Below are 13,963 nucleotides of genomic sequence, written 5' to 3' on the forward strand. Positions count from 1 at the left end.
GGGTGGTTAAGACTAAAGATTCCTGCCCTATTAGCTATGCTGTCATCTGGGGTGAAACTAAGCTATGCAACGCTAAGCTAACGAACGCTATGCTAATCCTCCAAACTGTGTCATAGGTTGAAGCTAAGCTAACGGAGGCTATGCTAATCCTCCAAACTGTGTTATAGGTTGAAGCTAAGCTAACGGAGGCTATGCTAATCCTCCCAGCTGTGATACTAATGACTAGCGGATTAGCGAGATAAGGATGTGTGTGTGTGTGTGTGTAGTGTTTGTCTCAGCTTTTCCACAGACCAACAGCTGGGAGTTGAGCTGTGGCGAGGTTGTCAAGACGATGATGGAGGCTTCCCAACATTCCAGAGAGGCGGGAGTATTAATCATGTGCTCCTGTCAATCATATAGTCAGGAAGTTAAAAAGAAGAAAATACAGGAGTTTCTCAGGGAACTTTTTACACTGTGAAGTTTTATTGGGCTTTAAGTTGAAATACAAATGCCACATTATGAAAAGAAACAGAGTTACATAGAAAACCAAGCAAAGCACCGCCACAACCAATCGGATTTCCCCCTTTGTGCTCACGGGCCAATAGCAGCGCCCCGATATTAGACTACGCAGAGGTTCAGACAGGCGAGTGTTTCATCAATAAAGAGTTGTGCTCTTCGTCATCACAAAGACGTGTATTACATCACAGACACACATGGTTCAGATCATCATGTTTTCTCTAGAATCCTTATTAATGTCAACCTCCGAATCGCATCACAGCTGTGTGTTCTTGTCAGGGTGCATAGAGATCCCTGTAGCGTATTAGAACCTAGGCCAGACAGACAGACAGGCATGGTTCTATGGTTTTAACCAGTTCTAAACTATGGTTCTAGCCAGTTCTAACCAGTTCTCAACTATGGTTCCATGGTTCTAGCCAGTTCTCAACTATGGTTCCATGGTTCTAGCCAGTACTAACCAGTTCTCAATGATGGTTCTATGGTTCTAACCAGTTCTAAACTCTGGTTCCATGGTTCTAGCCAGTTATTATAATAATCATTATAGCCAGTTAGTGTGACTCAGTTAGACGCTGTTGGACTCCCCAGGTTAGCAGCCAGAGGAAGAGATGGTTTAGAAATATTATGGGTGTGTTCGAAATGGCATCCTTTTCCCTGTAATCCTCAAATTCAACTCTGGCCCTGGGAAGACAGTTCTGCTGCTTTTATCATTGTTCCCCTATAATCAGGGCCTGAGTTAGACCTGGGACAACACGTGGGCGATTCCCCTATAATCAGGGCCTGATTTAGACCTGGGACAACACGTGGGTGATTCCCCTATAATCAGGGCCTGATTTAGACCTGGGACAGCACGTGTGCGATTCCCCTATAATCAGGGCCTGATTTAGACCTGAGACAACACGTGGGCGATTCCCCTATAATCAGGGACTGAGTTAGACCTGGGACAGCACGTGTGCGATTCCCCTATAACCAGGGCCTGATTTAGACCTGGGACAACACGTGGGCGATTCCACTATAATCAGGGCCTGATTTAGACCTGGGACAACACGTGGGCGATTTCCCTACAATCAGGGCCTGATTTAGACCTGGGACAACATGTGGGCGATTCCCCTATAATCAGGGCCTGATTTAGACCTGGGACAACACGTGGGTGATTCCCCTATAATCAGGGCCTGATTTAGACCTGGGACAACACGTGGGTGATTCCCCTCTAATCTGGGCCTGATTTAGACCTGGGACAACACGTGGGTGATTCCCCTATAATCAGGGCCTGATTTAGACCTGGGACAACACGTGGGTGATTCCCCTCTAATATGGGCCTGATTTAGACCTGGGACAAAACGTGGGCGATTTCCCTATAATCAGGGCCTGATTTAGACCTGGGACAACACGTGGGTGATTCCCCTATAATCAGGGCCTGATTTAGACCTGGGACAACACGTGGGTGATTCCCCTCTAATATGGGCCTGATTTAGACCTGGGACAAAACGCGGGTGATTCCCCTCTAATCAGGGCCTGATTTAGACCTGGGACAACACGTGGGTGATTCCTCTCTAATAAGGGCTTGATTTAAACCTGGGACAACACATGGGTGATTCCCCTCTAATCAGGGCCTGATTTAGACCTGGGACAACACGTGGGTGATTCCTCTCTAATAAGGGCTTGATTTAAACCTGGGACAACACGTGGGTGATTCCCCTCTAATCATGGATCCCCAGCCTTTGTCTCTGAGAGGGTTAAGAGTTCAGACAGATGAGAAACGCCTTGTCTCTGAGAGGGTTAAGAGTTCAGACAGATGAGAAACGCCTTGTCTCTGAGATGGTTTAAGAGTTCAGACAGTTGAGTAACGTTCTGTCTCTGAGATGGTTAAGAGTTCAGATGAGGAACATTCAGTCTCTGAGATGGTTTAAGAGTTCAGACAGATGAGAAACGTCTTGTCTCTGAGATGGTTAAGAGTTCAGATGAGGAACGTTCAGTCTCTGAGATGGTTTAAGAGTTCAGACAGATGAGAAACGTCTTGTCTCTGAGATGGTTAAGAGTTCAGATGAGGAACGTTCAGTCTCTGAGATGGTTTAAGAGTTCAGACAGATGAGAAACGTCTTGTCTCTGAGATGGTTAAGAGTTCAGATGAGGAACGTTCAGTCTCTGAGATGGTTAAGAGTTCAGATGAGGAACGTTCAGTCTCTGAGATGGTTTAAGAGTTCAGACGAGAAACGTCTTGTCTCTGAGATGGTTAAGAGTTCAGATGAGAAACGTCTTGCCTCTGAGATGGTTAATAGTGCAGACAGATGAGGAACGTTCTGTCTCTGAGATGGTTAAGAGTTCAGATGAGGAACGTTCAGTCTCTGAGATGGTTAAGAGTTCAGATGAGGAACGTTCAGTCTCTGAGATGGTTTAAGAGTTCAGATGAGTAACGTTCAGTCTCTGAGATGGTTAAGAGTTCAGACAGATGAGGAACGTTCAGTCTCTGAGATGGTTAATAGTTCAGATGAGAAACGCTCAGTCTCTGAGATGGTTAAGAGTTCAGACAGATGAGGAACGTCTTGTCTCTGAGATGGTTTAAGAGTTCAGACAGATGAGGAACGTCTTGTCTCTGAGATGGTTTAAGAGTTCAGATGAGGAACGTCTTGTCTCTGAGATGGTTAAGAGTTCAGACAGATGAGGAACGTTCAGTCTCTGAGATGGTTAATAGTTCAGACAGATGAGGAACGTTCAGTCTCTGAGATGGTTAATAGTTCAGATGAGGAACGTTCAGTCTCTGAGAGGGTTAATAGTTCAGACAGATGAGAAACGTTCAGTCTCTGAGATGGTTAATAGTTCAGACAGATGAGGAACGTTCAGTCTCTGAGAGGGTTAATAGTTCAGATGAGAAACGTTCAGTCTCTGAGAGGGTTAATAGTTCAGACAGATGAGAAACGTTCAGTCTCTGAGATGGTTAATAGTTCAGATGAGGAACGTTCAGTCTCTGAGATGGTTAATAGTGCAGACAGATGAGAAACGTCTTGTCTCTGAGATGGTTAATAGTGCAGACAGATGAGGAACGTTCTGTCTCTGAGATGGTTAAGAGTTCAGATGAGGAACGTTCAGTCTCTGAGATGGTTAAGAGTTCAGATGAGGAACGTTCAGTCTCTGAGATGGTTTAAGAGTTCAGATGAGGAACGTTCAGTCTCTGAGATGGTTAAGAGTTCAGATGAGGAACGTTCAGTCTCTGAGATGGTTTAAGAGTTCAGATGAGGAACGTTCAGTCTCTGAGATGGTTAAGAGTTCAGATGAGGAACGCTCAGTCTCTGAGATGGTTAAGAGTTCAGACAGATGAGGAACGTTCAGTCTCTGAGATGGTTAAGAGTTCAGACAGATGAGGAACGTTCAGTCTCTGAGATGGTTAATAGTTCAGACAGATGAGAAACGTCTTGTCTCTGAGATGGTTAATAGTGCAGACAGATGAGTAACGTTCTGTCTCTGTTTTCAGATCCCAGCTGACTCAGTTAAGGCAGAGAGTGAACCTATAGCATTCCAGATGTGATCATTTCCAGTTTGGGGTATAGCCCCTATATGTAGCCCCATATACAGCCGTCCCCTATATGTAGCCCCATATACAGCCGTATCGGCCCAGGGACATTAGGAAACTATAGTGCCCTTGATACAACAGAGCCAAATATAATGTGGCACTATGTGTGTATATTGATGTTTTGATGTTTGAGTGTTAACTATGAGTGTGAACTGTAAAGTGTATAACTGTAAAGTGTATAACTGTAAAGTATATACCTGTAAAGTGTATAACTGTAAAGTGTGAGTGTTGACTGTAAGTGTGAGTGTTGACTGTAAGTGTGAGTGTTGACTGTAAAGTGTGAGTGTTAACTGTAAAGTGTGAGTGTTAACTGTAAAGTGTGAGTGTATAACTGTAAAGTATATAACTGTAAAGTGTGAGTGTTGACTGTAAAGTATATAACTGTAAAGTGTGAGTGTTAACTGTAAAGTGTGAGTGTATAACTGTAAAGTATATAACTGTAAAGTGTGAGTGTTGACTGTAAAGTATATAACTGTAAAGTGTGAGTGTTGACTGTAAAGTATATAACTGTAAAGTGTGAGTGTTGACTATAAAGTATATAACTGTAAAGTGTGAGTGTTGACTGTAGAGCATTTAACTGTAAAGTGTGAGTGTATAACTGTAAATTGTATAACTGTAAAGTGTGAGTGTTGACTGTAAAGTATATAACTGTAAAGTGTGAGTGTTAAATGTTAAGTGTATAACTGTAAAGTGTGAGTGTTGACTGTAAAGTGTGAGTGTTGACTGCAAAGTGTATAACTGTAAAGTGTGAGTGTTAACTGTAAAGTGTATAGCTGTAAAGTGTGAGTGTTGACTGTAAAGTGTATAACTGTAAAGTGTGAGTGTTGACTGTAAAGTGTGAGTGTTGACTGCAAAGTGTATAACTGTAAAGTGTGAGTGTATAACTGTAAAGTGTATAACTGTAAAGTGTGAGTGTTGACTGCAAAGTGTATAACTGTAAAGTGTGAGTGTTGACTGTAAAGTATATAACTGTAAAGTGTGAGTGTTGACTGTAAAGTATATAACTGTAAAGTGTGAGTGTTGACTGTAAAGTGTGAGTGTTGACTGTAAAGTATATAACTGTAAAGTGTGAGTGTTGACTGTAAAGTATATAGCTGTAAAGTGTGAGTGTTGACTGTAAAGTATATAACTGTAAAGTGTGAGTGTTGACTGTAAAGTATATAACTGTAAAGTGTGAGTGTTAACTGTAAAGTGTATACCTGTAAAGTGTATAATTATAACTGTAAAGTGTGAGTGTTTTCATGTTGAAATAGAATTTTACAATAACAACATGCGTAAACAAAGACCATAAACAGATGTTACCAAAACATCAATGACATCACACCTGCTCAGACCCACATGTTCCCACTGCTACTGTACACATCACATATGTCCCCCCCTCATCTGTCCTCCCCTGGAAGGTTCCAGTGCTTGTAGAACTCTATGGCCTCAAATGGCACTGTAGAATGTTTCTCCGTAGCGCACATGTTTTCAATATTTAAATAAACATTTGGATTCATCCACTGTTGAATGTTTCTCCGTAGCCCGCACGTTTTCAATATTTAAATAAACATTTGGATTCATCCACTGTTGAATGTTTCTCCGTAGCCCACACGTTTTCAATATTTCATTCATCCACTGTTGTAATGATGTATGATCATGTGATTTCCAGTTTTTTTTAGGTCAACGTTTTCTTCTAAATCATTGACGAGTAAAGTATCCCCCCCCAATTGGGTCCCTCATTACACCCCTCATATGTCATGTCTTGAAATATGCAGACAGACGGATTTAAAAGGAACTTTACATTGTAATACTTCTGACAGCCAACGTTCCAACTCCGCCCGTATCTTTATGACATCATAACATTCCCAGAATGCATGGATTATTGAGTCATTGTTAGTTTTACACTGAAGACATGACTCTGCCGTTTGTGCTGTAGAAGTTGTGAATTTTGTCTCTTGTATCTCTTAGAAAAACAACTATAAACTATTGGAACCAAGACTTAAAAAGAACTGATGTTGGCACATGATGGAGGGAAAGTTGGAACATAACTAAATGAAAGTTAAAGAAAATATAAACGTAATCCAGTATAAACTAATGTATAGAATGTATTGGCTCTCTGCAAGGTTTAGTACACTACCGGTCAAAGGTTTAACACCTACTCATTCATTTTCTTTATTTTTACTATTTTCTACATTGTTGAATAATAGTGGAGACATCAAAACTATGAAATAACACATATGGAATCATATAGCAACCAAAAAAGTGTTAAACAAATTCACAGATTCTTAAAATAACCCCCCCCCCCACCCCCCTTTGCCTTGATGACAGCTTTGCACACTCTTGGCATTCTCTCAACCAGCTTCATGAGGTAGTCACCTGGAATTAATTTCAATTAACAGGTGTGCCTTGTTAAAAGTTAATTTGTGGAATTTCTTTCCTTCTTAATGTGTTTGAGCCAATCAGTTGTGTAGTGACAAGTTAGGGGTGGTATACAGAAGATATCCCTATTTGGTAAAAGACCAAGTCCATATTATGGCAAGAACAGCTCAAATAAGCAAAGAGAAAAAACAGTCCATCATTACTTTAAGACATGAAGGTCAGTCAATACAGAACATTTCAAGAACTTTGAAAGTTTCTTCAAGTGCAGTCGCAAAAACCATCAAGCGCTATGATTAAACTGGCTCTCATGAGGACCGGCACAGGAAAGGAAGACTAAGAGTTACCCATGCTGCAGTCGATAACTTAATTCGTTACCAGCCTCAGAAATTACAGCCCAAATAAATGCTTCACAGAGTTCAAGTAACAGACACATCTCAACATCAACTGTTCGGAGGAGACTGCCTGAATCAGGCCTTCATGGTCAAATTGCTGCAAAGAAACCACTACTAAAGGACACTAATAGAAGAAGAGACGTTCTTGGGGAAACAAACACAAGCAATGGACATTCAACTGGTGGAAATTTGTCCTTTGGCCTGGAGTCCAAATTGGAGATTTTTGGTTCCAGCCGCCATGTCTTTGTGAGACACTGTGTGGGTGAACTGATAATCTTCGCATGTGTGGTTCCCACCGTGAAGCATGGAGGAGGAAGTGTTGATGGTGTGGGGATGCTTTGCTGGTAACACTGTCTGTGATTTATTTAGAATTCAATACACACTTAACCAGTATGGCTACCACAGCATTCTGCAGTGATACACCATCCCATCTGGTTAGGAATTAGTGGGACTATCATTTGTTTTTCAACAGGACAATGACCCAACACACCTCCAGGCTGTGTGAAGGCTAATTTACCAAGGAGAGTGATGGAGTCCTGCATCAGATGACCTGTCCTCCACAATCCCACTACCTCAACCAAATTGAGATGATTTGGGATGAGTCGGACAGCAGAGTGAAGGAAAAGCAGCCAACAAGTGCTCAGCATATGTTGAAAGGTATTCCAGGTGAAGCTGGTTGAGAGAATGCCAAGAGTGTGCAAAGGCAAAAGGGTGGCTACTTTGAAGAATCTCAAGTATAAAATATATTTTGATTTGTTTAACACTTTTTTGGTTACTACATGATTCCATATGTGTTATTTCATAGTTGTGTTGTGTTCACTACTTTTCTACAATGTAGAAAATAATGAAAAATAATATAAGAAAAACTCTTGAATGAGTAGATGTTTCCAAACTTTTGACCGGTAGTGTATATCTTACCTAACATCATTTTCTGACTCAAATAAGATTCTCTCATTTGAAAATATTTAAAATCGACATTTGGTGATATAAACTTTTTTAAAGTTGCATGTTTAAATTGTAATTGCTTCTGTCATGAAAATGCCTTTAGTTTTCCATGTGGACCAACAAGTGAATTGTGAAAGGACTGTTCCATAGTGTTGTGTTTCTAGGAACTGATATTTGGTTCTTGTAGATTCCTTTTCACTTTCTTCCATATTGTTTATATTGTTCTAAACTATGACGTTGTTAATGTTCGTATCTTTATCCTCTGAAAACAGACAGGTTAAAAGATGTGCATCTTCATTATGGACCCATGGTTCCTCTTTAGTGCATTTAACTACATGTCACAAGTAAAAACCCTGGGTGGTGAGCTGATACGAGTCCATGTCTGGAAGGTTAACTCCACCCTCAGACTCAGGCAGGTTGAAACGTTCCTTTTTATTCTATACATTCTATTTGCCCATGTGAAGTCATAACAGACAGAGATACTTATTTAAAGGATTTCTACAGTGGGGTAATTGATGTTACCCAGAATGATGTATGTTAACTTTATAGGGTGGTCAGTACTCCCACAGTGTTGCATTGTCCAACCCCTCAGCGTTGGCTTTTAGAACCCCAGCGTGGTCTCCTTTAAGGTACCGCCCCCCCGGCGCTCGCACCGCCATCTTGTTGTAGTCACACAGCTCAAACAGGAAGTAGGTGGGCGTGTCCCCGCTGCACACCACTGCGGACTCCTCCCCCACGCACCAGAACTTCCCCTGTGAATCTAGAGAGGAGGGAGAACAGAGATTTATTGTAGATTATACCAAAACATGAGGAACATGATAATATTGAGTTGCATCCCCTTTTTGTTCTCAGAACAGCCTCAATTTGGAGCGGCAGATCATTCCCTCTGTGAGCGCGGAGTGGTTTTTAGCCCGAGCAGTAGGAAGGGACATGGAGCGATGGAGCGGTTTATGAGCAATGAGGTCACATGATCTGCCTTGGCACTGGAATTATAAGGTTACTACACCCGCAAAAATAAAATATTTATCAAAAACAAATCCAGACCTTGAAAGTGGGCTACTGATGTGATTTAAGCATTGTTGTGGACTTAGAACATCAAATTCATTTTGTTTTTTTTCCTGTACAAAAAAGTGGGATTTTGAGAACGAAAACCAGAAAAGGAGAAAAGGAGAAAACGGAAACCTGGAAAAACAAAGAGAAGAAAACGGAATTTGGGAGAAAAAAAACTAAAACGGACTCAGGCAACAAATAAAATATATTTTCCTGGGGCCCTGTAGGCTCCGTCGGGCCCTGTGTAGGTGTGTCTGTGTACCTCGGAGGCTGTAGGCTCCGTCTTTAAACTCCAGCTGGAAGACGTCGTAGGAGGAGCGGTTAGCATCCAGCGTTCCCGTGCCAACCTTACGACAGCCAATGAAACCGTGTTCTCCACGGAGGACTATGATTGGCCGATTGATCAGCTTCATCAGGAACTGCTCCGCCTCCCCTAGAGACGAAACAAGGAAACGGATCAAACACGGATTGATGAGTTGATCATTTGATAAGTTAATGAATAGGTTTCTGTCTCGATCAGTTAGTTGATTGATTGTTTAATTGACAGATTTTTCAATAATAAGGAAAACTGACGCAACTCTGCCAACGATAAGATTCACTGGCCGCTGCGGCCATAGTTACAGCACGTATCGTCACGGTTACGGTAACGGTATCCACGGTGACAGACTAACCTGCGTTGTCGACGGTAGCAGCTAGCTGTCCGTTCCTCTTGGCGGCAACGTATTTCCCATTAGAGGCTTTGAGAGAAACCTTCCCCTCACACCACTCCAGATCAAAATGACTGTTAGATGACCTAAACACACACACACACACACACACACACACACACACACACACACACACACACACACACACACACACACACACACACACACACACACACACACACACACACACAGTTAAAATAACATATTTCGTTAAGAGGTTCTGAGTCGCAAGTAGAGAGTGTGTGTGTGTGTGTGTGTAGTGGATTACTTGCTGTGTGTAGTGTGTGTAGTGTGTATAGTGTGTATAGTGTATAGTGTGTATAGTGTGTATAGTGCATAGTGCATAGTGTATAGTGTGTATAGTGTGTATAGTGTGTAGTGTATAGTGTATAGTGTGTATAGTGTATAGTGTTTAGTGTGTGTAGTGTGTATAGTGTGTAGAGTGTGTATAGTGTATAGTGTGTGTAGTGTGTATAGTGTATAGTGTGTATAGTGTGTATAGTGTATAGTGTATAGTGTGTATAGTGTATAGTGCATAGTGTGTATAGTGTGTGTAGTGTATAGTGTGTAGTGTGTATAGTGTGTAGTGTGTGTAGTGTGTAGTGTGTATAGTGTATAGTGTGTAGTGTGTAGTGTATATAGTGTATAGTGTGTATAGTGTGTAGTGTGTAGTGTGTGTAGTGTGTATAGTGTATAGTGTATAGTGTATAGTGTGTATAGTGTATAGTGTGTATAGTGTGTATAGTGTGTATAGTGTGTAGTGTGTATAGTGTATAGTGTGTATAGTGTATATAGTGTGTATAGTGTGTATAGTGTGTATAATGTGTATAGTGTGTATAGTGTATAGTGTATATAGTGTATAGTGTGTAGTGTATAGTGTGTAGTGTGTAGTGTATAGTGTGTATAGTGTGTATAGTGTGTATAGTGTATAGTGTGTATAGTGTGTATAGTGTATAGTGTGTATAGTGTGTATAGTGTGTATAGTGTGTAGTGTAAAGTGTTTAGTGTGTAGTGTATAGTGTGTAGTGTGTAGTGTATAGTGTGTAGTGTGTAGTGTATAGTGTGTAGTGTGTAGTGTATCGTGTGTAGTGTATAGTGTGTAGTGTGTAGTGTATAGTGTGTAGTGTATAGTGTGTAGTGTGTAGTGTATAGTGTGTAGTGTATAGTGTGTAGTGTATAGTGTGTAGTGTGTAGTGTGTAGTGTGTAGTGTATAGTGTGTAGTGTATAGTGTGTAGTGTATAGTGTGTAGTGTATAGTGTGTAGTGTATAGTGTGTATAGTGTGTAGTGTATAGTGTGTAGTGTGTAGTGTGTATAGTGTGTATAGTGTATAGTGTGTATAGTGTGTATAGTGTATAGTGTATAGTGTATAGTGTGTATAGTGTGTAGTGTGTGTAGTGTGTATAGTGTTTTTCCCGGTTCCGGTTGGAGCGAGCGGTCGCATCTACACTTCGGTCCGCAGGTAGTATATCTTTTCATTACATTTCGTTATAGTACAACGGTTTGATTTGTCTAATCTTAGCAATTTCTTCTTAGCTAGCTACATAGCCGTCTTTGTATCAAAGATAATTGCATAATTATCGTATTTCGTCGTCCTAACGTATCTGCCCAGCAGCTAGCTAAGCAGCTAGCTAACATCCACCAGCACTGTAGAAACTATTACACTCAACTGAACGACTCGATTAGCGTAGTGTCAGCTAGCTACATAGTTGTCTTCGCTGTCTTCGTATCCAAGATAATTGTGTGCAGTTTAGAGTGTGTAGACTTAGAGTGATTATCTTAATTTACCGAGGTTAGCTAGCCAGCTATTTGTCGTCCTTAACGTAGGAGATGCTGCTAGCTAGCTAGCCAACAGCTAGCCAACCTCTACCGAATTGAACTCCAACTACCCGGTCAACATTCCGCGTCGCTCCACAGGTAGTATCACATTTTCATTTCACTTCATTACAGTACAACGGTTTGATTTGTTTGATCGTAGCTAGCCAGCTACATAGCCGTCTTTGTATCTAAGACAATTGTGTAGTCTAGAGCGATTTTCTAGGTTAGCTGGCCAGCTATTGTCGTTCTTTTAACGTAGCTAGCCAGCTAGCCCCCGAATAGCAGCACTGTAGTAACTATTACAGTACAACGGTTTGTTTTGTTTGATCGTAGCTAGCTAGCTACATAGCCGTCTTTGTATCTAAGACAATTGTGTAGCCTAGAGCGATTTTCTAGGTTAGCTAGCCAGCTATTGTCGTTCTATTAAGGTAACGTAACGCAATCAACCTGCTAGCTAGCCAGCTAGCCCCGAATAGCAGCACTGTAGAAACTATTACACTCGACGGAACGACTTGATTAGTGTAGTGTCAACATCGCAGCCACTACCAGCTAGCCTACTCCAGCAGTACTGTATCATTTCAATCATTTTAGTCAATAAGATTCTTGCTACGTAAGCTTAACTTTCTGAACATTCGAGACGTGTAGTCCACTTGTCATTCCAATCTCCTTTGCATTAGCGTAGCCTCTTCTGTAGCCTGTCAACTATGTGTCTATCTATCCCTGTTCTCTCCTCTCTGCACAGACCATACAAACGCTCCACACCGTGTGGCCGCGGCCACCCTAATCTGGTGGTCCCAGCGCGCACGACCCACGTGGAGTTCCTGGTCTCCGGTAGCCTCTGGAACTGCCGATCTGCGGCCAACAAGGCAGAGTTCATCTCAGCCTATGCCTCCCTCCAGTCCCTCGACTTCCTGGCACTGACGGAAACATGGATCACCACAGATAACACTGCTACTCCTACTGCTCTCTCTTCGTCCGCCCACGTGTTCTCGCACACCCCGAGAGCTTCTGGTCAGCGGGGTGGTGGCACCGGGATCCTCATCTCTCCCAAGTGGTCATTCTCTCTCTCTCCCCTTACCCATCTATCTATCGCCTCCTTTGAATTCCATGCTGTCACAGTTACCAGCCCTTTCAAGCTTAACATCCTTATCATTTATCGCCCTCCAGGTTCCCTCGGAGAGTTCATCAATGAGCTTGATGCCTTGATAAGCTCCTTTCCTGAGGACGGCTCACCTCTCACAGTCCTGGGCGACTTTAACCTCCCCACGTCTACCTTTGACTCATTCCTCTCTGCCTCCTTCTTTCCACTCCTCTCCTCTTTTGACCTCACCCTCTCACCTTCCCCCCTACTCACAAGGCAGGCAATACGCTCGACCTCATCTTTACTAGATGCTGTTCTTCCACTAACCTCATTGCAACTCCCCTCCAAGTCTCCGACCACTACCTTGTATCCTTTTCCCTCTCGCTCTCATCCAACACTTCCCACACTGCCCCTACTCGGATGGTATCGCGCCGTCCCAACCTTCGCTCTCTCTCCCCCGCTACTCTCTCCTCTTCCATCCTATCATCTCTTCCCTCTGCTCATACCTTCTCCAACCTTTCTCCTGATTCTGCCTCCTCAACCCTCCTCTCTTCCCTTTCTGCATCCTTTGACTCTCTATGTCCCCTATCCTCCAGGCCGGCTCGGTCCTCCCCTCCCGCTCCGTGGCTCGATGACTCATTGCGAGCTCACAGAACAGAGCTCCGGGCAGCCGAGCGGAAATGGAGGAAAACTCGCCTCCCTGCGGACCTGGCATCCTTTCACTCCCTCCTCTCTACATTTTCCTCCTCTGTCTCTGCTGCTAAAGCCACTTTCTACCACTCTAAATGCCAAGCATCTGCCTCTAACCCTAGGAAGCTCTTTGCCACCTTCTCCTCCCTCCTGAATCCTCCTCCCCCTCCCCCCCCTCCCTCTCTGCAGATGACTTCGTCAACCATTTTGAAAAGAAGGTCGACGACATCCGATCCTCGTTTGCTAAGTCAAACGACACCGCTGGTTCTGCTCACACTGCCCTACCCTGTGCTCTGACCTCTTTCTCCCCTCTCTCTCCAGATGAAATCTCGCTTCTTGTGACGGCCGGCCGCCCAACAACCTGCCCGCTTGACCCTATCCCCTCCTCTCTTCTCCAGACCATTTCCGGAGACCTTCTCCCTTACCTCACCTCGCTCATCAACTCATCCCTGACTGCTGGCTACGTCCCTTCCGTCTTCAAGAGAGCGAGAGTTGCACCCCTTCTGAAAAAACCTACACTCGATCCTTCCGATGTCAACAACTACAGACCAGTATCCCTTCTTTCTTTTCTCTCCAAAACTCTTGAACGTGCCGTCCTTGGCCAGCTCTCCCGCTATCTCTCTCAGAATGACCTTCTTGATCCAAATCAGTCAGGTTTCAAGACTAGTCATTCAACTGAGACTGCTCTTCTCTGTATCACGGAGGCGCTCCGCACTGCTAAAGCTAACTCTCTCTCCTCTGCTCTCATCCTTCTAGACCTATCGGCTGCCTTCGATACTGTGAACCATCAGATCCTCCTCTCCACCCTCTCCGAGTTGGGCATCTCCGGCGCGGCCCACGCTTGGATTGCGTCCTACCTG

General features: G+C 43.1%; 1 protein-coding gene across 1 annotated transcript in view; it reads right to left on the reverse strand.

Annotated features, from left to right (window-relative positions):
- Window positions 1-440: 440 nt before the first annotated feature.
- Window positions 441-13,963, reverse strand: part of LOC135530952 (fascin-like) — a 40,922-nt gene continuing 27,399 nt past the window's right edge. Inside the window, exons 5-7 of the mRNA XM_064959124.1 lie at window positions 9,480-9,601; window positions 9,071-9,241; window positions 441-8,518 (exon numbers count right to left, since the gene is read on the reverse strand). Of these exons, the coding sequence (XP_064815196.1) occupies window positions 8,313-8,518; window positions 9,071-9,241; window positions 9,480-9,601 (499 nt within the window). The 3' untranslated portion in view covers window positions 441-8,312. The remainder of the gene's footprint in view (window positions 8,519-9,070; window positions 9,242-9,479; window positions 9,602-13,963) is intronic.

This window comes from Oncorhynchus masou, chromosome 5 (assembly GCF_036934945.1).
Source record: "Oncorhynchus masou masou isolate Uvic2021 chromosome 5, UVic_Omas_1.1, whole genome shotgun sequence".
Lineage (NCBI taxonomy): Eukaryota > Metazoa > Chordata > Actinopteri > Salmoniformes > Salmonidae > Oncorhynchus > Oncorhynchus masou.